Source organism: Suillus subalutaceus (genome assembly GCF_016647625.1).
Source record: "Suillus subalutaceus strain FC151 chromosome Unknown DFJ58scaffold_110, whole genome shotgun sequence".
NCBI classification, from domain to species: domain Eukaryota; kingdom Fungi; phylum Basidiomycota; class Agaricomycetes; order Boletales; family Suillaceae; genus Suillus; species Suillus subalutaceus.
Window position 1 is genome coordinate 108,665 of NW_024540359.1, and position 27,502 is coordinate 136,166.

A 27,502-nucleotide genomic window follows, 5' to 3' on the forward strand; every position below is an offset into this window, starting at 1 on the left:
CACTTTCGTCAATGGAAGCTGAATATGCTGCGATGGCTCATGCTGCACGTGAAGCAGTTTGGCTCTGAAATTTATTTGAGGAATTAGATTTACCTCAAAATGATCCAACCAGTTCTCCATGGAGACAATATGTCCACACTCGCAATTGTGTGAGACCCACAATACCATGCGAGGTCCAAACATTTCGATGTGAAGGACCACTATATCTGGCATAAAATCCAAGAACAGGTGATTCATGAAAAGTACTGCTGCACTGATGAGATGATTGCAGACATATTAACAAAGCCGCTATACAAGCCGAAACATTGTAAGTTTACAAATGATTTAGGCATGACCTCGACTTGAGGGGGAGTGTTGAGGCTTACAAGCCGAGAACACGCGTGCTTATAAAGCACAAGTAGCGGACTTGTTCTGAGTTTCAGAGAAAACATATGACATATAATATATGTAGGAGATTTCCGAAATATAATCATTCTACGCTCCTATCATCAGCCGTCTGCCTATAACTAACTACTCTCGTAACTCTAATCTCGTAGCCTCGATCCTAAGATGTACAATGACTGCTCAGTTCCAGGCCTTTCAGTGACCTTGGGACGGAATCTGCCATACATTGGTTACTTGCGACGCCCACGGATCTAGACGACATTGCAAGTGCAGCCTCACTCATTCCCACTATTACATGGTCACCGAACTCAGAGATTGTGTCCCACTGCCAGCAGCTTCGAGACACATTTTCAGCCTGTTTCGACGCTGAAGGAAGACTCTGGAGATCGCGCAGTCACCTGTGGGCGAGCTTTAACCCATTTGTGTCTGACTGTTCTGTCAATTGGAGATGATTCCAACACCCGAACTGCTTCCCAGCAGTTGAGAATTTGGAATCAGTGGCTCAGCTTCATTCTTCTACGAAGCTTTGACTAGTGCAAGGCCCTTGCCTGCCAACTGTCAACATTATCTGGCCAGGAGAGGGAGAGGTACTGGGCAGATGTACGCACTGCATTGCGCATGATGATTGCTGCTGCTGGGGACGGATTCATTCGTCCAGACCACGACTCGATCATTTGGCGTGGCCGATTCACGTGGGCCATGGAATCATATAGCCCTCGTCACCTTCGCTATACAGCTGTACGGGCTGTTTCAGACTCTCAACTGGCACTCGCTGACATTGATGCCATACAAGACGAGAATATATGCCAGATACTCCTCACAATAATTTCCCCTGCTCTTCTGACGGCCATTTGTCCTGCTCATACTGCTAGACGTCATGAAGATGACGAACCCGATGTCAACTTCAACTATTGGCGACATGATGCTTACCTACGGCTCATCATGGCTCTTCCAACACGGAGTGGTGTAAACGCCTAGTCACTGCTGATCGACATATCGGATACTGCATAAACAACGTCAACGAGTACTTGCCCGCCCCATTCCTTCTCGCTGCAATATTTGGGCGAGTTCATTCTTCGAATCCAGACACAGCTGGAGCTGCGTTTGAGGCACTTACAACCGACCCGTTCCCGTTCCTGTTCCTTATTACATTGGACTCGAAGCTTTATGATGAAGCCGAATGCATCACCGCTTTCCTGGCTATTGTCGAATGTGTGGAACAGAAAGATATTTCAGCAGCTGACATTAAGCAGATTCGCAGGAATGTCAGTCTAGTGATGGAGGAGCCGAAGAGGCGAAACAAGTGTCCGGAAATCGCGTCTCATATCCGGGACTAATATTCCAGCGACTTAACTTATTTTTTCCGTAAATCCGGGCTGGTACCAACTTACTTACTGCAGTCCCCCGATAGATATTAACTCGTGGTAGGGCGCCTATGATCAAACCAAAGGCCAGGGGGATCTTCAGGGGGGGGATTCTAACATGCCTAATAATCGAAGATAGTTGGTTACAAGACGGCTGATACTGGCTCTGAATCTTAAAGACATGGGAAGTTGCCAAAGGGTTTCGAACACGTTCAACACTCAGAGCAAGGGGTCACGCGTCATGCGTGGTCGCTGCAATACCCTTTATCTACACGTGGATTCAATAGCTCAAGTTTGGCTTCCATCTGAAATTCGGGACAAGCACATAGTTAGCACCTTCGAACACGGTTATTATTACTGATGACAGTTCTGAAACAGTTCCTCCCACCACGCTCGAGCAGTTTGACTGGGGGAGGAGGAGTGCGTAAGAGAGAAGGAGAAGGGCAAAGCAAAGGGCAAGGGACAAGAGGAGTACCAGTCCCTGGGTATATGATGCATTGTTTCGAATAACCACCAACTCGGCGGTTATTGCACCCACCACATCATGCTATCTTGCTGCACATTTTTGCTGTTGGTCCGTCCTGTTCTGCATCCCTCTATGTAGGGTTGGTGTCTTCTGTCTCCTGTCGACATTTTTTCTCGCAGCCGACCGAAGGGTAGTCCTCGTTAATATAAGCTCGATATATGCCGATACTCTGTGGACGTCATAGTACATAGTTACACAGAAAAATTGGGCCCCGGACTACTTGCTCCCATGAAGTATCAGAGAATTTTTCTAGGACGAGAGCCTGAGCAAAGGACTTCACTTCACCTCCTTTCTCAAGTTGGAGCATCATACGCGGGAGTCCATCTCGTACTGTTCCAACATCGGTGGCAAAGTCCAACAGGCGCAATCCTCGAATGTCGTACCGACATGCACACAGTTATTGTCGGCATGCATATCCCAAATGCTGATGATAAGACGTGGCACGATAATAAATGGCGCAGTACCGTTGAACAACTGTACGAGAGACATCACCACCATCTGTGCATGCCTGCATTAGAGTAGATCTCTCTATAATAACAGGAGATAATACCGGAAGGTCGGCCCACATTATCGCCATGAAGATTTGAGTTGCCAAATTACTAACGTGACTCAATGAATGCTTTCAGAGAACACAACAAACGAAGGGGAACTTACAGGACAAAGTATATGACATGATGTCGGACGATCATGACTAAATAGCCATTTGACCTTATTTTAAGTTCCCTCCGCTCTTTCAGGTGCTTTCTAAGGACGGCAATGGCGAGAACAACCAGGAAAATGTCATAGCATATGACGGGGATGGAAGCATATACCGCAGGCATAGGCCCGATGTGGAAGAAAGACGTGCAGTACTTGATGTTTGGAGTTATTATTATTTCTTGCACTGTGCACCAAGGCATCAGCTTGCACAGAATTCGATCAAAGTAGAAATTCACTTGAGATCGCTGAGGGTCGACTCCATAAGAATATATCCACCGCTATATAGAGCGCGACGATGGGTAGGAACAACCCCAGTAAAACATAAAGTATGCACTTGGATTGGTTGTATAGGGCGTAAAGACGCCAGATGAGAATGACTACAGATGCAAAATGGGTACGCGCAAAGATGCGAGAATGTATATATGACTTGCCTTCCGCCAAGCAAAAATATATAGAAAAACCCCATTGCATGAGCAGAAACATACCATAACCTATTTCAATTTCATGGTGAACAAAGCTAGTTTCAGTTGAATACGATAACTCACAACTAAACAAGAGGTCAGCGACAAATCAGGCATAGCTGTAAACCGAAATTTGGGCGTACGGCTGAATCTGGGTCAACCTATAACTCTCTAAAGCAAGAATCGGAACACTCACTGCTTCAGGCATATAAAATAGGCCTCCCCCTAGCGCTGGTCAGTTGATGAGGGCTCGATTTGAATCACGTCACGTACAGCAGGCGCAAGTCCTAGACGTCAGCGTCAACATACAATGTATCATCTGGAGGATACACCAGCGCGACGTACATTGCAATCAAAATACCAAAATATCGAACCTGGCATGGCAACAAAAATGGGAAACCATGAAGCATTTTCAAGTTGGCAGGGTGGAACTCACTGCAAGGTATAGGTATGACATCGCTGACCACTGTCTTTCCTGTATATCCAGTCAGTCGCATCCTGATATCGTTGGGGTTGAGCTCTAACCCAAACAAACGTGATCTGCGATAATATATGATCATAAGTACTCGACGATGATAAACCGACCTCCTCATTACCTCTTTCTCAAACTGAAGCACTAGATAATATTACGCTCAGCCGCACTGCAAGGTTCATGAAAGCTACTGACTGTACTCATAGGATATCAGGGTGATGATTGCAACTGAAAAGATGAAGCTCAGCACAATGATTTGTGTCCAACAAGACCGACGAACCTGATATGTTGTTATTCCACTCAAGAGCATAGAGAGATTCTTCTAATCCCGACATGAAACTCTGCAAATCAAATGGTGAATTCAAGAAGTGAAGGATGGGCTACTAGATTACCCACGTACGATACTTATAGGGCAAGCTGATCGGAATCTTGTTAACTCGTCGACGCGTCAGGGTTGTGACTTTGTGATGTCCTAATGAAAATTGTACGACATTATGTCGAGCTTGCGATACCATATTTTCTATCTCATGGATATCGATGATCACACGGCTGACAACTTGAAGGGTCACCCTACGTCACCGGCGGCTGTAAAGTCTACTTCTTGGGTTAGATTCTACCTGTCCGACTTCTTGTTTATGTAACAAGGGCGGTGCTTATCTCCCTGACATGGCTGGAAAACATTGAATGGAGTCCCACCACCATCCATATAACCTTGACAAGCAAGTGCATGATCTGAAATCGAACCTCGAAATAAGCGAAGCGTTTGCGGACCGTTAACATAGTGACAGTCCTTATGGCAAATTGATCTCATGGAAAGACATGCCACGATGCCTCCGAGGAGGACAGCCGCGATCGGCAAAGTACCCTATCTTACATTATGAGAATATAAGCAACTTCACTATCGGCAGAACAGAAATGACGGCCTGACCCTCAAGGTGGGAGTGGAGAGCAGAACGGGAGCGGCACTAGTACTGGGATGCAGAGGGTAGAGGAGCCATGAGTGAATTTAGTCCTCTGGAATAAATTATGTCATGCTTCACGATCAGATAGAGTACAAAAATACAGAATCGGCCCTGATCTAGTAAGTCAGGGAACTTTTGCCAAGGCTGGAGTTTGAACACTTGAAGCGTGCCTGGAACCTCGCTCTACCCTGATCCTGACTTGATGCTGATTTGGGAACCGGCATGCCAGAATCGTACGCGCGAGGTCTTGTGCTATGATGGCGAAGTCCAACATGTAGTGATGTGCAGGCCCGGCTTGACCTGCATGACCTGCATCAGGGAACCGACGCGAAAAAGATAAACATCAGTAAACTACAACTTTCTCTACAGAAGAGTCTGGCAGGAATATGGAGGATCGTTTGTTACCGTGAACGATCCCTCTATAACGTGCGGCCGCAATTTTCTGGTCGCCGAGCTTGGCGATGTGGTCCAACGGATGTCTGGCGCAATCTGTTAGGTGTTAATGGAATAATTGTGTATATTTCAGTTAATTGTTACCAGGTCTATCTTGAGGAGCCTTGAATAGGAGATCTGGTGTTGAATGCGTTATCTCGAAGGACTGTACCATACTCAAGTTAAATGGTTTACACATAAACATTGCACCGACAGGCTTCAAGGGCTTGAGTATGAGCTTGAGGCCCCCCGCGTGTTAGTGAGACCCATGAGCGCCACTATTAGCGAATAGAGCACTGGTCAACAGCTGAGCTGCAGCGGTACAGGTGTGGCAGGAGGTGGTGAACAATATATGTTACCTCCTTCAGCTTGACGGCGGTACAGACTGCAAAAGAACCAACTCCGACTCGTCACCGGTCACCCCCAGATTATGTAATGTTACGTATTAGCGTTACTTGGTCGAAGGACGGCGTGAACCATTTGAAACGCCTGGTGCTAGCGCTCAACGTTCAACCTCAAAACTACTCTTCCACCACCCAAAAAAGTTTATGACTTCTCAATTCACGCTGATTCCATACGGAAATTTAGTGCCGTCATGACCTCAGGGGACTCCAGCACAACACATCAACAGGATCATCTTGTTGGTCACATCGAATATTGATCAGCCAAACCGATCAAAGCTTACGAAAAATGGTACATTGCCAGTGTCGGCACCGTCATCAAACTAGTAGAAACGATCATCAGGGCAAGCCCTTAGTCACACGTATGGTGTGCCCTGTGTACGAGAGTTTCCCTGAACTAATCGCTCTGAAGTGTCTCTCAATACGAATTCAAACATAGATACAGTTGTTTCTACTTTCATTAAACACCGCCGTAACAGAGTATGACTTCTGATGTATGCATTGTACACTTGTTATATTGAAATAAGAGCGGAGCTGACATTCAGATCTTCACGTATCCGTAGAGCCTGAATGACGGGCACTATACACTGGACCGTACTCCTCTTCGGGCGAGACGAATGCTGCTCCGAACACTATCAACACAATGTCATAGTCCCCCTACACGCTAATCATCCGATGCAAGGCCAAACGCTTATCTTGATTTCTCTATTCTCAGTGTCGTCCACTCCTGCGATATTATCGTCCCGCCATACAATACCACAACTCGGAAGACCCAGCAGCTCTGGAAGCATAACGCGAGTCTGCTACAAGACGTACAATTATGGTCAGCTAAGCGTGGAATACAGCGACAAGGGGCTACCACGCAAGGTCAAGGGCATTTGCAAGGGCAGTCGAGATAGATGCACACCTCTTTGATGAGCTTGCGAACTTTGGGATACCGCGTCTTCACCTCTCCAGCATCGAATGGTATCACTTGCTCGTCCACTCCACCCACCAATGTCAAATCATCAGAATCGGCGTGTGGCAGAGGAGATACGCGACCGCTCCCTTGTGGTGACTGAGCAGCTGACGTAGATCCAGGGGGGGACACGTTGTCATCGGGGATGTAGTGTTCTTCGATCTGGAGCGAATTTTCAATTTGCGGTGCGGTGCGCTGTGGTAGTGGTGGTGGGAGGTACGTAATAACACGTTTCTTTGTCTGGGTGTCAAGCTTCTTCTTTGTCCGTGTCACGCCCGTACTCCAGTCCTTTGAATTTCCGACGGTAATACCAGGAAGACGAAGACTGAATGGTCCTGTTGACAGTATGTTACCGACCTTGAACTTGCTACTCTTTTTCTTCTCGGGTTTCATGACCGTACTCCAGTTAGCGTCAGGATCATCATCGAACGCGTATGCAGAAATTTGGCGATCACCGCGTGAAACTGACGAGACCGCGATATTACGTTTCAGTGAAGACTTTTTGGCACGTTGTGGCAGTGGAGATGGCGTCGGCGATTGGTTGGGACGCTTCCTGGACTCGGGAGACATAAGATCGTTATGCTTTTGCATCGGGCTTGAAACTCTTTCGAGAAATTCTGCCTGAGCCAGTGGAGGTTTGATGGAACTATGAATGGTAGAGGCCAACCACTGCGGCATTGACGGAGGCTCTCCTTTAACCATCGCAGGTGGTACTGTGCGGCAGGACCCCACCGCCGGAACCTGGGGAACGGGCAATGCAGACAACACTTGAAAACGGTCTGCGGAGTGCAGAAAACGTGCATCATATACTACGCAAGCGCACCAGGGTACTCACGATTACCATTAAGACGCATTCCACGGCGAAAATGCGAAAAGGTTTGGTTACACGGAAGTAACCTCGGAGGAGTATTGATATTGATGTTTCTATGAGAAGGCCTTGGCGGGGAAGATTGATAACCACCTGGTCGAAGGTGTGAAGTATTCACTGGATAGTCGCGGCTGGTAAGCGGGGACGACATAGACATGAATGGCACGTTATATCGTGATCGCGGTATCAGATTCATGTCGGGGGTGGGTATATGCGCTACACTTTGTTGCAAGGGAGCTTCGTGACTCATTTGAATGTTGCCGTACTTGCTATCCGGGGTGTAAGATAGCATTTGAACGCCCAGATGAGGCTGGAGTCGGAGATCATGGAGGTCACTCTGGGGAGCGTTGGACGACAAGATAGCCGGCGTGTCCGAAGAACTGGTTCGGGACCCTCTGTCGAGAAAAGGTGCATTATCGTGCCGCAAATAATCCCCTGGTTCAGCGCTACTCATGCTCTGGATTTGTGAACAAACTTGGTCCTTCTGAGAGACCCGGGGTGTATTCGACTTGGCCTTTGTAACTTTGGGTGCCTTCAAAGGAGGAGGTGCACGAGGCGGCTTGCGCTCTGCCTGTATTTTGAAAGCATCCACGATTCGACCCTGTGGTGCCTGTGGTTGTGATTTCCGCCGTATGTCCTCTGAGATCGCCTGGCCGGGGGGTTCCTTATTCGGTGGACGACTAGCAGCATTAATACGTGCAATACTCCACGGGTTGGGCTTGTATTCCACAGTCTCGTGTCGTGAGGAGATATCGAGCTCTTGAATAAGTCTGGTGTCGTCGGAGGAAAGATTGACTTTAGAGTTAGTTTCGACCTCGGATTCAGGGTCGGAATCAGAATCAAATGCATCACGAGCTCGAGTACGGTGGTTGAACGACCACGGGTTGTGTTTGTGTGATGGGTTCATGCGAGCAATAATTGGAGGTCCATAAGTTATAATAGCGGAGCACTGGTAGTGGTCTGAGTGCAAGTACGAAATTCAATACAAAGTGTAGGCGGTTGTTTGGCAACACCCTCTGACCCAAATAACGTTTACTACCCGAAATGCCGCGCTATGCCCTGAACCACTGATCCAGTCAATCTACGCGCTCGAGCTGGTGACACAATGGTCTGCTCTCTTTTTCTTCCTTCCATTCCACTGACCGACCTCCATGTAGACAGTACAAGGCATAACAGCAACGACGAACACAAACATCACAGGTGCTACTCACAATTCTCCGCCCAGTATTATGCCACCAGAGCTCGAGCAGACGCTCGCTCTTCTATCATCACATCGTTCCGTCCTCGGATACCTGCTGCTCTCGCGTGGGGACCATGTTAGTATCATACGCCATTCAGGCGTTGTCTTCGAGGGAGAACAAGGGAAGAAGTATGCGAGCGTCATAGGCAAGATGGTTGAGAGCGTGCAGGCAGGCTTGGAGGAAGTGGGCGGGTCAGAAAATGATGGAGTGCGTGGCAACCATATTATATCTTTCGCTTTGCTTACATGTTGTTCTAGGACCAGATTCGCTTCATGAGAATACGGACCAAACGGCATGAAATCATGATTTCACCTGGTCGGTGAGGATCTGTGTTTGATGGACATATATACTAACTACGCATTGGCAGATGAAAGATATCTGCTCGCGGTATTACATGATCCCGCTTCGTGAATTTACCCTATCATATCTCTTACATCTTTGTGTTTATCTTATGACTGTATCGGTAGGATCTCTTGGTAATGCAGGCTTTTGAAACCGATATAATTATTCTCCACTCAGTGCACTGCTGTGATGGTGACAAAGTGCTACAGATCTTGGCTGACATCTATGTTGGCTGCGATCACCTAAAGGTGGCCACGGATGGCCTTGGGCTCATACCTATAAAGTTGTCGTTAGTCTCATCTCGAATAACCAAGCAAGAAGAATACGCACGGCTCCTCCAGGTACTTTATTTCCTCCGATGTGAGCTCAGTTTCCTCAGTGATACTATCCTGCAACCTCTGTACAGAGCTGATACCCACGATAGGGCTCGACACCTTTGATGCAACCCAGGCCAGCGCAATCTGACTCATCTTGCAATTCTTCTTCTTTGCAAGTTCTTCGACGCGGTTGATGATAGTTGCATCTGCACTGGACAACTTTTTCTCCCAAGTAGTACCCTTGACAGAATTGACACGCGTCGTCTCTGTGCCAACGGGACGGGCGAGCGCACCGGAAGCTAGAGGAGCCCAAGGGATGACACCGATACCGTTGTGTTTGCAATAAGCGAGCATCTCTCGTTCCTAAACGTAATGTCAAACTGGAGAGCAAACATTGTGACTTTTAGGAACACACCTCCTCGCGGTAGAGTAACGAGTACTCATCCTGCATGCTAACAAATGTTGTCCAACCATTGCGAGCGGCCACCTCATTCAACATGGCAAACTGCCAGCAGCGCATGGAACTAGCACCGATATAACGGACTTTACCGCTCTGGACGAGGTCGTGAAGTGCTTTCATAGTCTCCTCAGGGGTGACTGAAGGGTCGAAGCGGTGGATCTGCAAGAGATCGATGTATGGGGTCGAGAGACGAGCGAGAGACGCATCGACAGCGTTGAATATTGCAGCGCGAGACAGGCCAGATTGGTTGACATACTCAGGCAGCTTTTGAAGATTGGGCATGAAGAACGTCGGGAGTGAAAGATCATCATTTGCGACAAGGGCATAGCACTTGGTGGCGATTACGATCTGGGGTCGAGGAATGTTGTACTATGGAGTTCATACATCAAGATATGATCGATGAATGTAAATTTAGGACATCGGTAAGGCACACCTTTTTGATGAACTTGGCGATGATGCGTTCTGACTCGCCGTTTGAGTACATATTGGCGGTGTCGATAGTGTTGACACCAAGGTCCCAAGCAGCCTTCATTATCTCGATAGAGGGCTCCTCCCCAAGGACCCAGGGCTATAAGAACCTCTTAGGATGCTAATGAGCGAATCAGGAAACAATCACGCACAGCCCATTTCGGGGTACCGAAGCTCATCGCACCAATCTATGAAGAATAAATATTAATGAATGGTGAGTGCTGCACGCTAGCAACAAATGCTTTATGACTCACAATTGGCACAGAGACTTTGAGACCAGACTTTCCAAGGGAGCGATACTGAACTTTAGACATTGCGTTGATGATGAAGATGGGTTTGCTGGCATCTGCTACTAGTAAAACCCCTGTATTTAAACGAATTCTTCCCCGATTCCCACGTTAATCAGGGCGGTCGAACTACACTACTTGGTGTGTGACCTTTTGCTCTGGACAGCTGGATGCCCATTGCTTTGGAAAACCTCCCATTGTTTCCTACCTCACATTTGGGTTTTAAATCGTATTTGGTGACTTGTCCGCCGGTCCGGCCCGGTCGTCGCGTGATCTTCGCAGTTTCGCAAAAATCGAATTCTGATCTCACCTCGCCAGCTTGCGTTCGATGTGAACATTCTTGTTTTTACTCATCGACGCAGCGGATATCTATCATCTGCGCATTAGCAAACGCTGGCACAAGCCACAACCAAAATTCCCACCCTGGCGAAAGATCTGTCCTTCGTGCCAGTATTAAGCATAATGCACCTTAGAACATTTCACCTGTGCCGTTCACCTCAAGTTTTGTCTGACGAACCTAGCCCCGTGCCACTACCTTCGTTAGATTCACAAGTCAGTTGTTAACTCTCAGCGTACTATCTCTCCTACTCATTGGCAGTTCTACGCCTAGTATCATACCGGCAGAGCTCGAGCAGACGCTCGTCCTTCTATCATCACATTGTTCCGTCCCCGGATACCTGCTGCTCTCGTGCTGAGACCATGTTAGTATCATACGTCATTCAGGCGTCGTCTTCGAGGGAGAACAAGGGAAGAAGTACGCGAGCGTCATGGGCAAGATGGTTGAAAGCGTGCAGGCAGGTTTGGAGGAAGTGAGTGGGTCAGAAAATGATGGAGTGCATAGTAACTATATTATATATTTTGCTTTTCTGGCATGTTCTGGGACAAGATTCGCTTCGGACCAAACGTCATGAAATCATGATTTTACCTCGTCAGTGAGGATCTGCATTTGATGGACATCTATACTACTAACTACGCATTGGCAGATGAAAGATATCTACTCACGGTGTTGTATCGGTAGGATCTCTTGGTAATGCAGGCTTTTGAAACCGATATAATTATTCTCCACTCAGTGCATTGCGGTGATGGTAGTAATACAAAGTGCTAGCTGACATCTAGGTTGCGATTACCTAAAGGTGACCACGGGTGGCCTTGGGCTCATACCTATACAGTTGTCGTCAGTCTCATCTCGAATAACCAAGCAAGCAGAATACGCACGGCTCCTCCAGGTACTTTATTTCTTCCGGCGTGAGCTCAATTTCCTCAATGATACTCTCCTGTAATCTCTGTACAGAGCTGATACCCACGATAGGACTCGATACCTTTGATGCAACCCAGGCCAGCGCAATCTGACTCATCTTGCAGTTCTTCTTCTTCGCAAGTTCTTCGACGCGGTTGATGATAGTCACATCTGTACTGCTCAACTTTTTCTCCCGAGTAGTTCCCTTGGTAGAATTAAGACGCGTCGTATCTGTACCAACGGGACGGGCGAGCACACCAGAAGCTAGAGGAGCCCAAGGGATGACACCGATACCGTTGTGTTTGCAATAAGCAAGCATCTCTCGTTCCTAAACGTAATATAAAACTGGTGAGCAAACGTTGTGACTTATAAGAACACACCTCCTCGCGGTAGAGTAGCGAGTACTCATCCTGCATGCTGACGAACGTTGTCCAGCCATTGCGAGCGGCCACCTCATTCAACATGGCAAACTGCCAGCAGCGCATGGAACTAGCACCGATATAACGGACTTTACCGCTCTGGACGAGGTCGTGAAGTGCTTTCATAGTCTCCTCAGGGGTGACTGAAGGGTCGAAGCGATGGATCTGCAAGAGATCGATGTATGAGGTCTCGAGACGAGCAAGGGACGCGTCGACAGCGTTGAATATTGCAGCGCGAGACAGGCCAGATTGGTTAACGTACTCGGGTAGCTTTTTGAGACTGGGTATGAGGTGCCTTTGGTGGGTGGCAAGATCATTGACGACGAGACCATTACACTTGGTGGCGATTATGATCTGAGGGCGAGGAATTTTGTACTATGGAGTTCATACATCAAGATATGATCGATGAATGACATCGTAAGCCACACCTTTTTGATGAACTTGGCGATGAGGCGCTCTGACTCGCCGTTCGAGTAAATATTGGCAGTGTCAATAGTGTTGACACCAAGGTCCCAAGCAGCCTTCATTATTTCGATAGAGGGTTCCTCGTCAAGGACCCAGGGCTGCAAGAGGTTGAGGATGTATTGAACGAATCACTGGCAGGAAACAACCACGTACAGCCCATTTCGGGGTACCGAAGCTCATCGCACCAATCTATGAAGAATGAATATTAATGAATGGTGAGTGCTGCGCGCTAGAAACAATGTTTTGTAACTCACAATTGGCACAGAGACTTTGAGACCAGACTTTCCAAGGGAACGATACTGAACTTTAGACATTGCGTTGATGATGAAGATGGGTTTGCTGGCATCTGGTACCAGCAAAACCCCTGTATTTACAAACGAATTCTTTCCCGACTCCCACGTTCATCAGAGCGGTTGAACTAAGGTGGGACCTTTTGCTCTGGATGCCCGTTGCTTGCTTCGGAAAACCTCCCAGATTGTTTCCTACCTCACTTGGGTTTTAGGTTGTGTTTTGTCCGCCGGTCCGGCCTGGTCGTCGCGTGATCTTCGCACCATTCCCGAATTCGAAATTCTGATCTCACTTCGCCAGCTTCAAGTTGTGTGGCCTGTCTTTCGTGCTGGGATTAAGCATAATGCACCTTAGAACATTTCACCCATGCCGCTCACTTCAAGTCTTGTCTGACAAACCTAGCCCCGTGCCACGATCTTTGTTAGATTCACAACTTAATTGCTAATATACTCTCAGCGTACTTTCTCTCCTACTAGTACTCATTGGAAATTCTACGCCTAGTATCATGTTGCTAGAGCTCGAGCAGACGCTCGCTCTTCTACCGTCACATTGTTCCATCATCGGATACCTGCTGCTTTCGCGTGGAGACAATGTCAGTATCATACGCCATTCAGGGGTTGTCTTCGGGGGAGGACAAGGGAGGAAGTATCGACCGTCATAGGCAAGATAGTTGAGAGCGCGCACGCAGGTTTGGAGGAAGTGAGTGGGTCAGAAAACGATGGAGTGCGTAGCAACTATATTATATCTCTCGCTTTGCTTACATGTTGTTCTGCAACCAGAATCACTTCGGATCAAACGTTATGAAATCATGATCTCACCCAGCGAATCTGCGTTTGATGCACATCTATACTAACCACGCATTGGCAGATTTATCTTAGTAATCCAGCCTTTTGAAACCAATATAATCATTCTCCACTGAGTGCATTGCGGTGATGGTGGTAATACAGTGCTACAAAATTTTTCTGACATCTAGGTTGGCCGCGATCACCTAAAGGTGACCACGGATGGCCACGGGCTCATACCTATGAAGGTGTCGTCAGTCTCATGTCGAATAACCAAACAAGTAGAATGAATACGCACGGCTCCTCCAGGTACTTTATCTCCTCCGCGGTGAGCTCAATTTCCTCGATGATACTCTCCTGCAACCTCTGCACAGAGCTGATACCCACGATAGGGCTCGATACCTTTGATGCAACCCAGGCCAGCGCAATCTGACTCATCTTGCAATTCTTTTTCTTCGCAAGCTCTTCGACGCGGTTGATGATAGTCACGTCTGCACTGCTGAATTTTTTCTCCCAAGCAGTTCCCTTGACAGAATTGACACGCGTCGTCTCTGTGCCAACGGGACGGGCGAGTACACCAGAAGCTAGAGGAGCCCAGGGGATGACACCGATACCGTTGTGTTTGCAATAAGCGAGCATCTCTCGTTCCTAAACGTAATGTCAAACTGGTGAGCAAACAATGTGATTTTTAGGAACACACCTCCTCGCGGTAGAGTAGCGAGTACTCATCCTGCATACTGACGAACGTTGTCCAGCCATTGCGAGCGGCCACGTCATTCAACATTGCAAACTGCCAGCAGCGCATGGAACTAGCACCGATATAACGGACTTTACCGCTCTGGACGAGGTCGTGAAGTGCTTTCATGGTTTCCTCAGGGGTGACTGAAGGGTCGAAGCGGTGGATCTGCAAGAGATCGATGTATGGGGTCTCGAGACGAGCGAAGAGACGCGTCGACAGCGTTGAAGATTGCAGCTCGAGACAGGCCAGATTGATTAACGTACTCGGGCCGCTTATTGAGATCGGGCATGAAGAATGCTTGGATGGAAGGATCATTGGCGACGAGACCATGGCACTTGGTGGCGATTATGATCTGGGGGCGAGGAATGTTGTACTATAGAGTTCATACGATACCATCAATAAATGTAAATTTAGGACATCGAAAGCCACACCTTTTTGATGAACTTGGCGATGAGGCGCTTCTGACTCGCCGTTTGAGTAAATGTTGGCGGTGTCGATAGTGTTGACACCAAGGTCCCAAGCAGCCTTCATGATTTCGACAGAGGGCTCCTCGTCGAGCACCCAGGACTGTAAGACGTTGAGGATGTGGTACACCGTGAACAGAACGGAAAACAATCACGTACACCCCATTTCGACGATCCGAAGCTCATCGCACCAAGCTATGAAGAATGAATGGTGAGTGCTATGCGCAAGCAACAATTTCCAACTTACGATTGGCACGGAGACTTTGAGACCAGACTTGCCGAGGGTGCGGTATTGAACTTTAGACATTGTGTTGATGAAGAAGATAAGCAGTTGATGATCTAACACCCCTGTATTTAAACGAGGCGCTAATACTTCCGGTTAACGTAGTACATAGGTTGCATGACTCAGCTTTGTAAGTAAGACGGTGCTTACGAGTGCCCGATGATATGGGTATCCAATACACTCTGATAGCTCAATTATGTCAATTACAGTAGCACTAGTACTGATCAACGAGTCATGATAGCACCGCGACATTAATGGCAACTCCCGCTAGAGACAGCCTGAGAGCCCAGCATGTTCTCCGCACGTGACTAGCCACTCCCATATGCATGAACCTCCAACTTCAGGTGAGAACCTACAAGATGAATATTGCTGGCATCGAGGGCCGAAATACGGAGTTGTCCAATGCAGGTTCAATAGCTGCAATTAATGGGTTTTTGTCTTAGTTCTTCTATCACCGCAGGTACCAGTGATTCCGTTTGCGATAGTTTTATTTCGAATATGTTGGTTTGCTGATGGCAGCTCCCCAGATTGGTCCCGCAGCAACATGTGTATCAAGGCTCACAGGAACACAAAGGATTGTTTTTAACATCTAAACCTTGTATCCGCTCGGATGTTCAGCGATACTAACTGGTGTGAAACCGCAGCTCAGGGTTGTAGCCGCCCAAATTTAGCATACCCCTAAAGCGTGGAAAATTCCTACGGGAGGGGGCCTCATTTCCCGAGCAAGTACTTCTTGATTCAATTTGGATGACATGATGAAAGATCATCATCAGCTGGTTGATGTAGATTGGAATGAAGTACTTGGTGTGGCGATACGACCCACAACTGGCTTGACAACGAGGGCAGCAGCCAGCACAACATGCATTACCTAATAATTAATATACAATAGCACACCGACACCACACAACGTGGCCGTCACCGACTTGTCTTTCAATTGTTCAAAAGTTCGTTCGTTCACATCCTCCCGGAGAGCTCATCTGGCCGCAATATTTCTTCCAAAGATTGAAATTTACTGGATCCATATATTAATTCTTGTTTTATCTTTTGCTTCTCACCTAATGTGAGTAACTTTTTGTATTGACCTGTTTACCAGCGTTCAATTCCTTGCTTGACGACACTTTGCACGTCCTGCACGACTCAGTTTACCCAGAATTTGTGTATACCTCTAAACCTCGCCCGTGCGCAATCGCTTTCATAGTCATCGCTGTTTCTCACTTCGACCGCGATGACTCAATTTGGCGATTTCCAAACACTTTGCTCCCAGGTCCCGTCATACACCTGGTGTAATCTCTTTTATCGCCAGGTCTGTATTATTTCATATCTCATAAACATTCGCTCACCTCATCCCCTCGTTAGTTACAACACAATGATCCATCCGTTTTGGCTGGTCTATCTCAAAACACTGCCTCCGCCCCGGTTGGTGTTAATCCAGAGTGTGGGATACCAAAAGTAAATACCGACGGCTCTCTGGGCAACATCGCCAATATCATTGCTTGCGGTCTCAGTTTCTTCGTTGTCTGTGCTTTGATATACTTCACTGGAAGGCGCAAAGCAGCAGTCGGTCAGTCTTCTTACTTCCCCCAAACCGACTTTTTCCGTCTTCAACCATATCCTTCCCTACACCCTTCCCGTTCTCGTCAACTAATCCTCTTATATCACAGGCCGTGTAGAACTGCGGATATTCTTCATCCTGTACCTCTTAACTCTTCCCTTCCAGTTAATCACGACTGGCTCCTTCATTACCCAGGGCTCAACTGCCTTGGTTGTGCTTACTGCCCTCCAGGCTGGTCTTGTTGCTACATTATTCTGGACGTTGCTGGCCAATGCCATTGTAGCAACGCAAATCGTGGAAGATGGCACCCTGAGCTCAATAGTAGTGCGTCCTTACTCCATTCTCCAACGTACAGCCAGCTCACCCCCAGCCAGCCCCTCGGCATATTATCTCTCGCATTCTTCGCTGCTACAACTTATATATCCTTGGACGTCGGATTCACTATCACACATGCACTTGGAACATCAAATCCACCCCAATCTATCAACAGTATACCACTTTTTGTCCTCACTAGTATCTGGCCAGGAGTGTAAGTCGCGCGACTTCAATGCTACTTATTTATGCTTACTCTTTCGGGTCATCGTTTTAGCGCTGCTTTAGTCTATTTCGGAATCATGCTGTACATTGTCCTCGGCATTCTGAACGAAATCCGACCGGTGTGGTACTATGTCATCGCAGCCATTCTCTTCGTGCTTAGCCAGCTCGACTACTTCTTACTCAGCAAAATTATATGTCGAGTACGTAATGAATCAAGGATAATACGTTGAACTCCACTGATCGGTCGCTACCTGCAGGGCTCATCAATGAAAGTTGACGGCTCGTTCATCGCCACAATACTAGAGACTGCATGCGTAGTCACTCTCTACTTTGCATGGCGAGGAATCACAGAAGGTAACGTCATCTGTCCTCTATTTCAACACTGCTCATCCACGTTACAGAGGACTGGGATAACGATCTCTACTACCAATCATGATATACACGAGTGCACTAATGTTGTTGTGTTTGTGATTTTCCCTCTTTATACACGCGATACATGTTACTCTTCAGTTTACACGCCTCTCCTTGCGTCCTGCCTATGTATGGTCACCTATTTCTACGCGGAGTTAGCGCTGGGCTAGTCGTGAGGCGCTTTGGGGGCAAGTTCTGGTTAAAAGAGGCATTCCAGTGCCTCGTTGGTGCTTGGACTTGTATTTCAGTGGGGTGGATACCCGAATATTGTTGTGCTGTAATATCACCATGATATATAACATTGATGATAAGGCTGTTGTTTACGGTATCATACATATCTAAACGCGGTGAGTTGAAACCTGTGCGAGACGCCGTATCTCAATAGTACGAATGCAAAGCGCCTGTGAGGCGTAAAATATGCGCGATCCAATTTAATAAGGAACGTTTACAGCGAGCGTGTAGCAACTGCTCGGCAGCGCGATACTTAAAAAAGGAAGTGCAATACTTAAAAGGAGGGGGAACCACAAATAGTGTATACAATACATCGAACTCAGGCCAGAGAAGCGCCAAGAAGGACACGGAAGACCCTCACGTCTCCTCGACGACTCGTTGGGTGATAAACGGAGTTATTTCAATGGAAACCCAGCTGTCGTCAGTCGGCTCTCTTGCCAAGCGACAAGATTTCTTGGACTTGAGGCTACGTGAAGGCGATGACAGGGTGGAGGTAGGGCTAGCAGAAATCGGGCTTGTCGAACTTGAACTGCTGCTATACGATATTGGAGAAACTGGAGTTGAACCGTTGCTAGGGCGACGTTTTTTCAAGCGTCGTCGGGGACTACTTGGGGGAGTGGTGAGGTTAAAAGTCGGCTGGTACTTGTCCGCTATCCAGAGCGGGTGCGGTATACGACTCTCAGAAGCTTTTTGTTCCGCACGCGGGACATCGACATAGGCAGAAGTCGATGTAGTCGTAACGGACCAGTGTGATTTCTGCATCAGCAGTGAGATGTGGGAAGCAGCGTGGCACGACGACAAACGTACCAATTCTTTTTGTTTTGTAATGACTGGTGTGTTTTCGAAGAAACCCTCATCTGACACATGATCTGACTCCGATGAGGTGTCAGCCTGCGCCTTGTACGAGAGTTCTGTATCGAGCTTATCAAAAGATGGGTACCGGCGTGTCGGCCGCACGATAGGGTCTCGCGAGTATACGTCTAGTCCGTCCAGCGTCGAGGATGCCACCGTATTGGAGTGTTTATGTTGCTTGTAAAACTTCGGATTCCGTGGGATACGATGGAGGAAGGCTTTGAACGAGTCTTGCAATGTTCCAATGCTAGCTGCGATATTCTCTTCCGATGTATACCCGTCGTGATCAGCAGTGACGGCTTGAGAAAAACCATCGTCCGAAGCGTCAGGAGGAGTAATAGCTCCTGAGGAACTCTCGTATTCGTCGCTTGAGTCAAGTAGGCGTGTTCCGGAAAATACCACCATCCCATCCTCAGGGTCCCATACCGCTGCGAAGGTCAATGCTGACTTTGGTGATTCGACAGGGGACCATCGGCTGCCACTGTCCGAAGAGGTACTGGCGCTACCGAAGTCGAGCGAGATGGATAACTGCGGTATAAACGACGGAGAAGGTCAGACCGACTGTAGGCGGACTTAAAGGGGTTACTCGATCCTACCTTGTTTGGAACACTTGAGCTGGGACTGCTTTGCATGGAACTGCTGTCCATCTAGACTGCTAGTGAAATTTCTATGGCAGTGTTAAAGAGTGAGCTAGAACGAAAGGGGTTGTCGCAATAAAGTGTAGTCTACAGCGTGTGGTAGAAAGAGAGTCAGTCGGTCGCCATGCTTTCAGGCACGACATGGACGCACCTAAGGTCGGTGGCTAAATTGCTGTATGCCTGCACACGCGTGGTTACGATGACCGAGAGGAAGGAATGTAAGTGAGGGCGGAGGTAAGGAATGCATACTTTATAGATGATCGACTGAAAGTAATCTTGACGCCCTCTTTACCCCGTGCATCAATAGAAGACTTGCACACTTGGTTACTTCCCTCATCCTGTGAGAATATTAAAACGTGCAAGTGATTCGTCGAGGCCCCTTCCACATCCGAAGATTGACCCCATTTTTGGTTCCACGTAAACGAAGGTTGTTTCACTTTCCATAGAAGGGCACCTGCCCTTTCTTGTAATCACAGTTCGGGTCATTGTGTCAGTCTCTAGAGGGATTGACTTGGCTAACCCTTCCGAGTTAGTCTCCCTCAGGCAAACCATATCAAAGAAAGATAGTATTCGCAGACCTCCGATTACCCACAACGATCCATCCCTGAATCCTTTGCGACCATATCCGAACTCAAGAAGGGTAGTAAAGGTCAAATGGCGCGGGTGAAAAGCGAATCAATGTCCGTACCGGCAGTCCGCGCACCAGACGCGTGTAAATCATATGAGCACCCGGAAGCGTCACAGTGACTCGCAGAGTGCCCTGCAATTCGCGGACATTGGAGGGCGTGCTTTTGTCGGATGGAATGGGTAGAATCCGGGCTTCTTTGCTATGATCGGCGACTACAAGTGCATCCTCCCACAGGAAAATTTTCTGCATATCAATACATTAGCAGGTGCGAGGTTACATGCTGCCGGGAACGTGGTATTTAAAGATAGTATAAGCTTCGGATCACCGCGCTGCATACGAAAATTTTCAGTCGCCTAGTAGGGATCGGGCCGCTGACAAGACATGAGGCAGAAGGTCGCCGGGACCGATGGGAGGATCGCAGTGATGAAACGTGACTAGAGACGTTACGGTTCCTCCAATGAAACCGGGATTACGCGCCTCAAAGAATGTGTTTGAGGGAGACTTGCGCAGCGGGTGCACATTTCACGGTCACGGTGCGGTTACTACTGGTCGAACCAGGTCGAACCGTGAGTCAGTGGCGAAGCTTAAGCGAGTCATGAATAGTCTGAAGTCATGGGCCCTTAGGCTTGAGAAAAAGAGAGTAGAACGTACATGATCAAGTGAGAGCGGAACATGAAAAGGCACAGGCGATTTCTAAATTCTATAACTAAACGATCGACCGAAAATCCGAGTTCCCCTCCGCTCTCATGATCGTTAATCTGGGGAACCAGCGAGCTTTTTTCTGGACAACGTCAATTATAGGCCACTGACATGACATGGGGTGGGAGCTTGAGTCAAGGAGACTGCTTTAAGCAATCTATGATTCGCACTTGGTATTCGAAATACAGTCAAGACGTGAGCTCGAAAATTGTACAATGGGTAAGCGGACATCCAGGACAACCCTTGTTTTGATTCCTGTAAGATGATAGGCATATTATAGTAATGAGTGTGAGACAGCGATAAAGGGTCGCGTATGGTGATAGTAGTCGAGGACGTTGCATACATGACAATTACCTCAGTATTAACTCCCTTCAAACTAGATACTAACTGAACGCAATAATAATCACTGGACACGTCCCTCGTCCATGTGAGCCAGATCCTGCTGAGCGCTCAACAATACTTCCTAGGAATTCCATCAGTCAACCTCGCGCGTTGCTACAATATCACTTACCGTCACAAGCGCTTGTCGCGCCTCGTCCTTAATCTCCTTCCACCTTCCCTCATAGGTAGACAGTAGTTGCTCATACTCATGTTTCCGAGCCAATGATCCAGTCCTAATGAGAGATTGCAGAACAAAGATGCCTGCAACCCACTCCACTTCGTCTGTCTCCCAAACCGCATCGCGCGCCATCAGCTCCGACAGTGATTCGGCCGTGCCGGCGTAGTCGCCACGGAAACTCAACAAGCCAAGTTCTAGCGCTGCGCCATGAATTTGTGCCCATTGGATGTAATCTTTGCGCTTTTGGCGGTCTGCGGCAATGCGCTCCATTTCATCGCTCATCGTGGTCCCGCTTGCCGGAGCAAGGACTGGGTACCATATAGACGATTTACGAATGGCCATCTGCAGTGCGCGGGGGCCGGCAACTGGACCAGAGACACCTGCATGCACGAGCGTGGCCGGGAAATATCCGCATGCTTCGGTGAAACGACGGAGGATAGTCACGATCGTATCGTGATTTGAAGCAGTCCGTGAGGCTGTTGGGGCGTTGAGAGATGAAGTGACGGCCGCAAAAAGAGCGTCGATTATGGGATTTAATGGAGTCGGCGAGGGGTGTGAAAGGACATAACTCTGAATGAGCGATGAGAGCGTCGGAACATCTATTCCTCGTGTAAAGAACGCGTCTCTCAAAGCGTTGGGGCTAGCATTCAGAGCAAGTGTGGCCGCAGAAGGCACCGTTACGTTAGTCTGGAAACTGAACTGTATATGACCAGTAGGCTGAGGTGGAGGTACATGTTGAGATTGCTGCTGTTGTTGTGATGACGAGCTGGCACTTTGGGCCGCTATGTCGCTTTGGGCGGCGTACGACACAGTAGTTGGAGTCTCAAGATTCGGGCTCCATGTTAAGCTATTGTGACCAGGAGACCCAGAGACTATAATGGAGATCTAAGGATCAGGAGAGTGGTACTGATTTGAGATCCAAACCTTTCTCAGCTGGCTTCTTGGATCTCGTTCTTCCCTCGAGCTTTCGTCTTGCTCGGCCCACGGTATTCTTGTACCAATTGTATATTTGCTAGGGTCAATACCTCCATCAATACATTTTCGCTTCCTCAATTAAGCATCGGCGGTAGCAGCCCTCACCTCCCGAAACCTTGGTTCTGCCTCGTCGATGCCCTGGAGGTCCTCTGGCATGCCGAAACGGACAAGAAACTCATTGGCGCGGTCCAACGCGAACTTCTTGGCGTCGCCTCTCACATGTCCGCGAGTGCGTGTCTCGAAGCCGCTTATGTGACTTCGCAGAAAGATGAGCTGTTCGTCGGTATAAGCCTTGGGCAACCTGGGTTTGCTCACCCTGGGATCGCTGGCCATGGTATCGTGAGGCTGACACAAGGTTCGCTCTCGTTTCTCATCCTTCTTCGGCAATACCCGAGGGATCGTTCCCGATGGGCCTAAATTTATCACCGTGCGGAGCTAGAGCGGACTCTTTAATCATTTGTGGTTTCGGATCACCTTAGGTTCAAGGTCAAGGTCAAAGGAGTGCCATATAGTCATGCAATGGTTCTATGTAGGTAAGTAAGTAGCATTAGTCGAGACGTAATATATATGTAGCATCGTCCAGTGAGGTATGCAGTTTAACTTTTGGAGAGCGTGGGTTTGCGGCAAATTGCGAGGTACATGGGCGTGAAGAGCTTCAAAAGGATCATCATGTGAGCCCCTCGTTTAGATCTACAGAAAGGTGCTCCAACTTACCTTTGTCTGGCCACCTTTCACAAGCGCATTAGCAGCAACCTTGAGGGATTCGCCAACATCATAAGTGCCTTTGGGCAAAAGATTAAGCATCTCCATGAATTTGATTGCGGTGTGTGAAACGAGCATGCCGCTCCAGCTCATTCGCCAGACGGTAAAGTAATCCCAGGCAGTCTGGGCCTTCGAGATATCGCCTTCAAGTGGGTAATACCATGGAACTTCGTCAGGGCGTTCAGCCAGATCCTCTTCATGTTCAATCGTGAAGCCGACGTTGACCATGGCTTCGCGGGCTTTCTTCAAGTGACGCATCTCTGGGATACCATTGCCAAACTCAATAGCATGCGCAAGTTCCTTATGTGCAGGAATTGATGGATCCCAAGTGTCAGTCATGCACCACTCATAGACGCCGAACTGTAAACCAATGCTCAATATATTGAACTTTGAAGGAAACGACTGACATACCACTCCTCCAGGCTTCAGAACCTTCATTATTTCCCCGTACACTCCTTTCCCACGTAGGTGCATGGACAGTGGCTTCAATGGCGTACACTGATCTCGATGTCTTTGAGTTCAATAATCTCTCACGAGACTGCGAAAGCACCCACCAGCATCGAATGAGTTCTCGCCAAACTGTTCCGACAGCTTCATAAAATCACCCTTGGCGAAACTTACTTGATCCTCAAGACCAGCCCTCTTAGTGTACTTCCGAGCACGCTGAATCTGAAAATCGTTGTTGTTCAAGCCAACGATGTTGACGTCGGAAAACCGAGCTATCTCGCGTGCGGGACCACCGACACCGCATCCAACATCCAGTACGCGCATACCGGGGCGAAGCGACATTTGGGCTGCGAGGTAGTGCTCATGACGGGCCAAGGATGCTGCGAAAGCCTCTCCTTTGTAGAATCGCGAGAAGTGGAAGGACTGTGCCCAGCCATACTCATACAGCTCCGTCGCCCCGTCGTAGTAACCTGTGTCTTCTGTCACTAAAGAACCGGTCGAAGAAGTCATGAGGTAATACCATTTACAACGTCGGTGTAGCTCTCAACACGGTTTTGATTGTCCACCTCACCCTCCTTGCCAAGATCCTTTTGCCAGAACTTGGTATAGTTCTCGACGCGTTTTTCTTGACGTCCGTCAGCATACTGAGTGGAAGCCATGCTGTCTGCAGGATAACATAGCATAAGCAACAAATTCAGCCTCCACAACAATAAGAGGAGAGATACTGGAGTAAAACTCACTGGGCTAGACTGTAATGTAGGATAAAATTATGAGGAAACGGAACCAACCTTGCAGGGTTTGCGATTTGATCAATCTCCCCTAGGTAGACTTTTAATTTATAGACGAAGAAAGGTAGCCGTTCCTTGATGTGATCCACTGACAAAATTATGAACCCGACGGAAAGAAATCAGGTCATTTTGTGCGGACCTGAATCACGTGGACCGGCTCTGGCTAAGTATCTTGCGTATATATAAGCGTAAATCAATAGATTGATAAAATGATATTCACTTTCAAAATCAACTAAAGGTTAGTTTCTCCTAGTCAGACTATTAGGAGGAAGACAGACATTCCTTCTAATTGAACGTAGTCAACGCTCACATCTGTGCCAGATGTGGGAAATCTCAACTGTCAGGGTGAGTCGCCTCCAAATTGCAACAATTCTCGGACATTGAAGGCCATGCCCTTGTCGCATCGGCTTGGGTGCTTCTCGACCATCACAGGGGACTGCATGTAGTATGCGTAACCATCAGGTTACTGTAGTATGAAGGAGAACGTAGCGTTTGAAGTTGAGTTGTAGACTAAAACGTTTCGGATCACCTTTTTGTATGGCTTCGAGTGTTTAGAATCGTCAGGTGAACCGACGAGACTCGGAGTATCGCAAGGAAGTTATTGTGTGCCCTAGAAGGCGCTGTCAAAGACAAGGAGGCGAAAGATTCTGCAATGAGAAGTTGAAGATAGTATAACTCTGTGAGAACATTCTGCTCTGGTACCGGATCTTGTCGTCCGAGCGGATGACGTTCCATTTTATGAATATGGAACTTCATCATCTACAATGTTGAATATTATGATCGGTCAAGGGGAAGTGGCGATGCTGTTGGGAAGCTCACTGCCGCAGCTCTAAACCAAATATTAAGCGCAAGAGTCTATGGCCTATGTGTATCACAGATACCCGTTTCCTGAGAACAAATCATAAAGAGTCAGCTAAAGACGGTGAAGCGGCAGCATTTCTGTAATAAAAGAATTGCACATTCTGATTGCGTGCAGCATCGTATGGTGAGGTTGTAGCTGCGTCACTCAGGCTCGAGGGACTCTGGAGATTCAACACTGCAGCATTTACTAGTAGAGCAGTTCGGTCTTTGGAGCTAAAGACTAAAAAGTAGTTTGAGGAACATGAAACGGAGTATTTCCGAACGGGGGAACGTGACACAGCTTTCAAGGTCAAACCGTCACTGCTCTGACGGACATCCTTTAAACCACGTCATCTCTCCATTCTACACCTTAATACTAGCTAGCTAGGAACCGCATATCTTTCAGACTGAACGTGGTATGCGATGAGCTCGGCAGGTGGACTTTCTCGCAGGCGGGTGGCTGGAGCTTCGTCGTCCTCAGCCTCGGATGACACCCCAAGTCCTAGCTGGACGCCAAATGGTCCCAACTCTAATGGGACAGGTCTAACGCACGCAGGCTCAGCTTTTGAAGGCGGAAGCAAAGTTGCCTGTGATCCTCGCGACCTCGATCAAGTCCAGGAGGACAGTCGCTATGGTGGAAGAATGCCTCGGCTGACAATCATGGAAGAAGTGCTCCTCCTTGGTCTCAAGGACAAACATGTATGTCTGGAACCTCTCTTATATACCTCACACCCTTCCTTTTCTGTGCGCTGTTCTTTTGTACCATCTGCCATTTCTCCCAGGCTACCCTGCCTCCGCAGTATGGCATGGTATATCACAATCGAAGGCGCCTCTCTGCATGAGCTGGATGATATTCATGCACATGTGTCCTCATTTGCCACGCCCTGACGTCAGCTCTTTGCAGGGCTACCTCTCCTTTTGGAACGACAGCATATCCTATGCACTTAGAGGGTGTATTCTCATCGAGCTCGCCCTTCGCCGCCGCATAGCTCTAGTCAAGGATTCAAATCAACGGCGGAGTCCGCTTGCAGACAGGCTGGTTGAGGTTATTGACGACAAACAGACTGGTGAAACTATCCTTGATGAAACGTTGAAGATGATGAAGGGGCAGGAGACGGACAGAATGTCAATAAATGGCTGGGTTGATCTTTTAAGTGGTGCGTCTATAATTTTATAAGCATTCTATGCTATTATTGCCGCATTGCCCATTGCGAAGCTGACTTTGTCTACAGGAGAGACGTGGAATGTCATGAAAATTGGATACCAACTTAAGCAAGTTCGCGAACGTCTAGCGAAAGGATTGGTGGATAAGGGTGTTCTGCGTACTGAGAAGCGTAATTTCTTGCTGTTCGATATGGCCACACACCCAGTCGCGGACGTACGAACGAAGGAAAGCATTGTCACACGAGCGGTATCGCTTCTCACTGCGACCACATCTACAGTGCCACCGAGCGCTTTGGACAAAGAAGGAACTCAATGCAGGGTCACACGTGCTGTTTGCTTAGTATGCGCAGCATATGCAGCGAGTGTATTGGACAATGCGTTTGGCAGATTGACATATGAAGACAGGGAAGCTGCGTTTCAGAGATGTGACGAGGTACTGGCGGAGTTTGCATGTTGGCCGTTCGGGTCTACCTCGGCGACAGGGACTGGGGGCGGGAGAAAGAGAGATGCCGTGAAGATTGGGATGGGAAATACTCCTAGCGGGCGAGAGAGTGTGCTGGGACTTGTGCAAGAGGTGAAGCGGGAGATGACTGGAGAGGAAGACCTTTCGTTTCAACTGATTGCAGGAGTTCTCGAAGTTCTCTCAAAATTAGATTCACTGTTGTGAGATGAATGCATAATTTTTTTTTATAGGCGCTTGTCCATATATACCAAGTAGCTACCGTGACTATGCAGCTGACCAGTAGTATTGATATTTATACCTTTTGGACCACATGTTTTGTTACTTGGCGTGATATACTTGGGTTTAAATTCTCAACGAGGAGGATTAGCCATGCTGACACATGCATGGGTTTCTTTGACAACACTCTCAGGAATGCGATCATTTTCGATCACATACGCTGTGCTTAATTGCTGTGCTCTTTCAGTTTTTCTTGAAAGGCCCTTTCACAACAAAAGTCTCTCACCAGAACTCCAATCCAATTCAACTTTAATCCCTGGGACCTATCTTATCACAATTTACAACAAGATTACTTAATGGGCTACACCATTATTTAGTTCAAATCATGTTTCAATGCCTCGGACTTGCACACACTTGATCG

General features: G+C 48.0%; 12 protein-coding genes across 12 annotated transcripts; 4 read left to right on the forward strand and 8 right to left on the reverse strand.

Annotated features, from left to right (window-relative positions):
* Positions 1 to 1,005: 1,005 nt before the first annotated feature.
* Positions 1,006 to 1,721, forward strand: DFJ58DRAFT_731710 (uncharacterized protein; the record flags this gene model as incomplete). The annotated part of the gene is made up of 2 exons (XM_041386077.1): positions 1,006 to 1,350; positions 1,410 to 1,721. The coding sequence occupies 2 exons, from the start codon at positions 1,006 to 1,008 to the stop codon at positions 1,719 to 1,721; spliced, it is 657 nt and encodes a 218-aa protein (XP_041240248.1).
* A 696-nt stretch (positions 1,722 to 2,417) lies between these two features.
* DFJ58DRAFT_804802 (uncharacterized protein) lies at positions 2,418 to 4,526 on the reverse strand. The gene is made up of 11 exons (XM_041391054.1): positions 4,187 to 4,526; positions 4,102 to 4,134; positions 4,031 to 4,050; positions 3,871 to 3,909; positions 3,796 to 3,808; positions 3,627 to 3,659; positions 3,405 to 3,464; positions 3,210 to 3,350; positions 2,929 to 3,157; positions 2,825 to 2,873; positions 2,418 to 2,772 (listed from the first exon to the last, which is right to left on the reverse strand). The coding sequence occupies exons 1-11, from the start codon at positions 4,239 to 4,241 to the stop codon at positions 2,581 to 2,583; spliced, it is 864 nt and encodes a 287-aa protein (XP_041240249.1). The 5' UTR covers positions 4,242 to 4,526; the 3' UTR covers positions 2,418 to 2,580.
* A 2,043-nt stretch (positions 4,527 to 6,569) lies between these two features.
* DFJ58DRAFT_706957 (uncharacterized protein) lies at positions 6,570 to 8,485 on the reverse strand (the record flags this gene model as incomplete). Its single annotated transcript, XM_041383748.1, has 2 exons — positions 7,864 to 8,485; positions 6,570 to 7,468 (listed from the first exon to the last, which is right to left on the reverse strand). The coding sequence occupies exons 1-2, from the start codon at positions 8,432 to 8,434 to the stop codon at positions 6,570 to 6,572; spliced, it is 1,470 nt and encodes a 489-aa protein (XP_041240250.1). The 5' UTR covers positions 8,435 to 8,485.
* DFJ58DRAFT_804822 (uncharacterized protein) lies at positions 8,477 to 9,273 on the forward strand. Its single transcript, XM_041391055.1, has 4 exons — positions 8,477 to 8,635; positions 8,685 to 8,975; positions 9,026 to 9,083; positions 9,136 to 9,273. Exons 1-4 carry the CDS (start codon positions 8,633 to 8,635, stop codon positions 9,177 to 9,179), a joined length of 396 nt encoding a protein of 131 aa, XP_041240251.1. The 5' UTR covers positions 8,477 to 8,632; the 3' UTR covers positions 9,180 to 9,273.
* Positions 9,051 to 10,744, reverse strand: DFJ58DRAFT_804826 (NADP-dependent oxidoreductase domain-containing protein). Its single transcript, XM_041391056.1, has 8 exons — positions 10,610 to 10,744; positions 10,508 to 10,543; positions 10,321 to 10,455; positions 9,843 to 10,256; positions 9,441 to 9,790; positions 9,237 to 9,386; positions 9,180 to 9,184; positions 9,051 to 9,082 (listed from the first exon to the last, which is right to left on the reverse strand). Exons 1-6 carry the CDS (start codon positions 10,667 to 10,669, stop codon positions 9,353 to 9,355), a joined length of 1,029 nt encoding a protein of 342 aa, XP_041240252.1. The 5' UTR covers positions 10,670 to 10,744; the 3' UTR covers positions 9,051 to 9,082; positions 9,180 to 9,184; positions 9,237 to 9,352.
* A 1,025-nt stretch (positions 10,745 to 11,769) lies between these two features.
* DFJ58DRAFT_854477 (NADP-dependent oxidoreductase domain-containing protein) lies at positions 11,770 to 13,077 on the reverse strand (the record flags this gene model as incomplete). The annotated part of the gene is made up of 6 exons (XM_041393869.1): positions 11,770 to 11,803; positions 11,858 to 12,207; positions 12,260 to 12,673; positions 12,727 to 12,861; positions 12,917 to 12,952; positions 13,018 to 13,077. The coding sequence occupies 6 exons, from the start codon at positions 13,075 to 13,077 to the stop codon at positions 11,770 to 11,772; spliced, it is 1,029 nt and encodes a 342-aa protein (XP_041240253.1).
* An 862-nt stretch (positions 13,078 to 13,939) lies between these two features.
* Positions 13,940 to 15,337, reverse strand: DFJ58DRAFT_804840 (Aldo keto reductase). Its single transcript, XM_041391057.1, has 7 exons — positions 15,284 to 15,337; positions 15,196 to 15,231; positions 15,002 to 15,139; positions 14,790 to 14,945; positions 14,534 to 14,761; positions 14,132 to 14,481; positions 13,940 to 14,073 (listed from the first exon to the last, which is right to left on the reverse strand). The coding sequence occupies exons 2-7, from the start codon at positions 15,220 to 15,222 to the stop codon at positions 14,040 to 14,042; spliced, it is 933 nt and encodes a 310-aa protein (XP_041240254.1). The 5' UTR covers positions 15,223 to 15,231; positions 15,284 to 15,337; the 3' UTR covers positions 13,940 to 14,039.
* An 872-nt stretch (positions 15,338 to 16,209) lies between these two features.
* Positions 16,210 to 18,133, forward strand: DFJ58DRAFT_804847 (chitin synthase III catalytic subunit). Its single transcript, XM_041391058.1, has 8 exons — positions 16,210 to 16,379; positions 16,461 to 16,622; positions 16,676 to 16,880; positions 16,981 to 17,195; positions 17,246 to 17,400; positions 17,461 to 17,608; positions 17,666 to 17,762; positions 17,810 to 18,133. The coding sequence occupies exons 2-8, from the start codon at positions 16,545 to 16,547 to the stop codon at positions 17,842 to 17,844; spliced, it is 933 nt and encodes a 310-aa protein (XP_041240255.1). The 5' UTR covers positions 16,210 to 16,379; positions 16,461 to 16,544; the 3' UTR covers positions 17,845 to 18,133.
* Positions 18,134 to 18,259: 126 nt separating this feature from the next.
* Positions 18,260 to 20,000, reverse strand: DFJ58DRAFT_46063 (uncharacterized protein). The gene is made up of 4 exons (XM_041380497.1): positions 19,692 to 20,000; positions 19,499 to 19,627; positions 18,858 to 19,430; positions 18,260 to 18,806 (listed from the first exon to the last, which is right to left on the reverse strand). Exons 2-4 carry the CDS (start codon positions 19,547 to 19,549, stop codon positions 18,408 to 18,410), a joined length of 1,023 nt encoding a protein of 340 aa, XP_041240256.1. The 5' UTR covers positions 19,550 to 19,627; positions 19,692 to 20,000; the 3' UTR covers positions 18,260 to 18,407.
* Positions 20,001 to 21,006: 1,006 nt separating this feature from the next.
* Positions 21,007 to 22,737, reverse strand: DFJ58DRAFT_804851 (uncharacterized protein; the record flags this gene model as incomplete). Its single annotated transcript, XM_041391059.1, has 4 exons — positions 21,007 to 21,330; positions 21,379 to 22,298; positions 22,351 to 22,438; positions 22,507 to 22,737. The coding sequence occupies 4 exons, from the start codon at positions 22,732 to 22,734 to the stop codon at positions 21,271 to 21,273; spliced, it is 1,296 nt and encodes a 431-aa protein (XP_041240257.1). The 3' UTR covers positions 21,007 to 21,270.
* Positions 22,738 to 23,091: 354 nt separating this feature from the next.
* On the reverse strand, positions 23,092 to 24,269 carry DFJ58DRAFT_717821 (S-adenosyl-L-methionine-dependent methyltransferase; the record flags this gene model as incomplete). Its single annotated transcript, XM_041384406.1, is given in 5 exon segments — positions 23,092 to 23,523; positions 23,575 to 23,595; positions 23,615 to 23,661; positions 23,718 to 24,080; positions 24,131 to 24,269. 5 exon segments carry the CDS (start codon positions 24,267 to 24,269, stop codon positions 23,092 to 23,094), a joined length of 1,002 nt encoding a protein of 333 aa, XP_041240258.1.
* A 1,188-nt stretch (positions 24,270 to 25,457) lies between these two features.
* DFJ58DRAFT_804866 (Golgi phosphoprotein 3-domain-containing protein) lies at positions 25,458 to 27,176 on the forward strand. The gene is made up of 3 exons (XM_041391060.1): positions 25,458 to 25,937; positions 26,143 to 26,395; positions 26,471 to 27,176. Exons 1-3 carry the CDS (start codon positions 25,662 to 25,664, stop codon positions 27,067 to 27,069), a joined length of 1,128 nt encoding a protein of 375 aa, XP_041240259.1. The 5' UTR covers positions 25,458 to 25,661; the 3' UTR covers positions 27,070 to 27,176.
* The last annotated feature ends 326 nt before the right edge of the window (positions 27,177 to 27,502 follow it).

What these genes read in the sequence shown, in the direction of transcription:
- DFJ58DRAFT_804802 (XM_041391054.1), bottom strand. Translation starts at nt 4,241, where the DNA reads ATGTCGGGATTAGAAGAATCTCTCTATGCTCTTGAGTGGAATAACAAC. An exon ending in TTATATGCCTGAAGCAGTGA is followed by an intron (nt 3,465 to 3,626) that starts GTGTTCCGATTC and finishes AAATTGAAATAG; the next exon opens with GTTATGGTATGTTTCTGCTC. An exon ending in TCGACCCTCAGCGATCTCAA is followed by an intron (nt 3,158 to 3,209) that starts GTGAATTTCTAC and finishes CTTGGTGCACAG; the next exon opens with TGCAAGAAATAATAATAACT.
- DFJ58DRAFT_804822 (XM_041391055.1), top strand. An exon ending in GCGGGTCAGAAAATGATGGA is followed by an intron (nt 8,976 to 9,025) that starts GTGCGTGGCAAC and finishes ATGTTGTTCTAG; the next exon opens with GACCAGATTCGCTTCATGAG. An exon ending in TGAAATCATGATTTCACCTG is followed by an intron (nt 9,084 to 9,135) that starts GTCGGTGAGGAT and finishes ACGCATTGGCAG; the next exon opens with ATGAAAGATATCTGCTCGCG.
- DFJ58DRAFT_804826 (XM_041391056.1), bottom strand. Translation starts at nt 10,669, where the DNA reads ATGTCTAAAGTTCAGTATCGCTCCCTTGGAAAGTCTGGTCTCAAAGTC. An exon ending in TCAAAGTCTCTGTGCCAATT is followed by an intron (nt 10,544 to 10,609) that starts GTGAGTCATAAA and finishes TATTCTTCATAG; the next exon opens with ATTGGTGCGATGAGCTTCGG. An exon ending in TCGGTACCCCGAAATGGGCT is followed by an intron (nt 10,456 to 10,507) that starts GTGCGTGATTGT and finishes AGGTTCTTATAG; the next exon opens with CCCTGGGTCCTTGGGGAGGA.
- DFJ58DRAFT_804840 (XM_041391057.1), bottom strand. Translation starts at nt 15,222, where the DNA reads ATGAGCTTCGGATCGTCGAAATGGGGT. An exon ending in GCCAAGTTCATCAAAAAGGT is followed by an intron (nt 14,946 to 15,001) that starts GTGGCTTTCGAT and finishes TGAACTCTATAG; the next exon opens with TACAACATTCCTCGCCCCCA. An exon ending in CGCTACTCTACCGCGAGGAG is followed by an intron (nt 14,482 to 14,533) that starts GTGTGTTCCTAA and finishes CATTACGTTTAG; the next exon opens with GAACGAGAGATGCTCGCTTA.
- DFJ58DRAFT_804847 (XM_041391058.1), top strand. Translation starts at nt 16,545, where the DNA reads ATGACTCAATTTGGCGATTTCCAAACACTTTGCTCCCAGGTCCCGTCA. An exon ending in GTAATCTCTTTTATCGCCAG is followed by an intron (nt 16,623 to 16,675) that starts GTCTGTATTATT and finishes TCCCCTCGTTAG; the next exon opens with TTACAACACAATGATCCATC. An exon ending in GCACCCTGAGCTCAATAGTA is followed by an intron (nt 17,196 to 17,245) that starts GTGCGTCCTTAC and finishes ACCCCCAGCCAG; the next exon opens with CCCCTCGGCATATTATCTCT.
- DFJ58DRAFT_46063 (XM_041380497.1), bottom strand. Translation starts at nt 19,549, where the DNA reads ATGGACAGCAGTTCCATGCAAAGCAGTCCCAGCTCAAGTGTTCCAAAC. An exon ending in GCTCAAGTGTTCCAAACAAG is followed by an intron (nt 19,431 to 19,498) that starts GTAGGATCGAGT and finishes TTTATACCGCAG; the next exon opens with TTATCCATCTCGCTCGACTT. An exon ending in TTACAAAACAAAAAGAATTG is followed by an intron (nt 18,807 to 18,857) that starts GTACGTTTGTCG and finishes CTGCTGATGCAG; the next exon opens with AAATCACACTGGTCCGTTAC.
- DFJ58DRAFT_804866 (XM_041391060.1), top strand. Translation starts at nt 25,662, where the DNA reads ATGAGCTCGGCAGGTGGACTTTCTCGCAGGCGGGTGGCTGGAGCTTCG. An exon ending in TTGGTCTCAAGGACAAACAT is followed by an intron (nt 25,938 to 26,142) that starts GTATGTCTGGAA and finishes AGCTCTTTGCAG; the next exon opens with GGCTACCTCTCCTTTTGGAA. An exon ending in CTGGGTTGATCTTTTAAGTG is followed by an intron (nt 26,396 to 26,470) that starts GTGCGTCTATAA and finishes CTTTGTCTACAG; the next exon opens with GAGAGACGTGGAATGTCATG.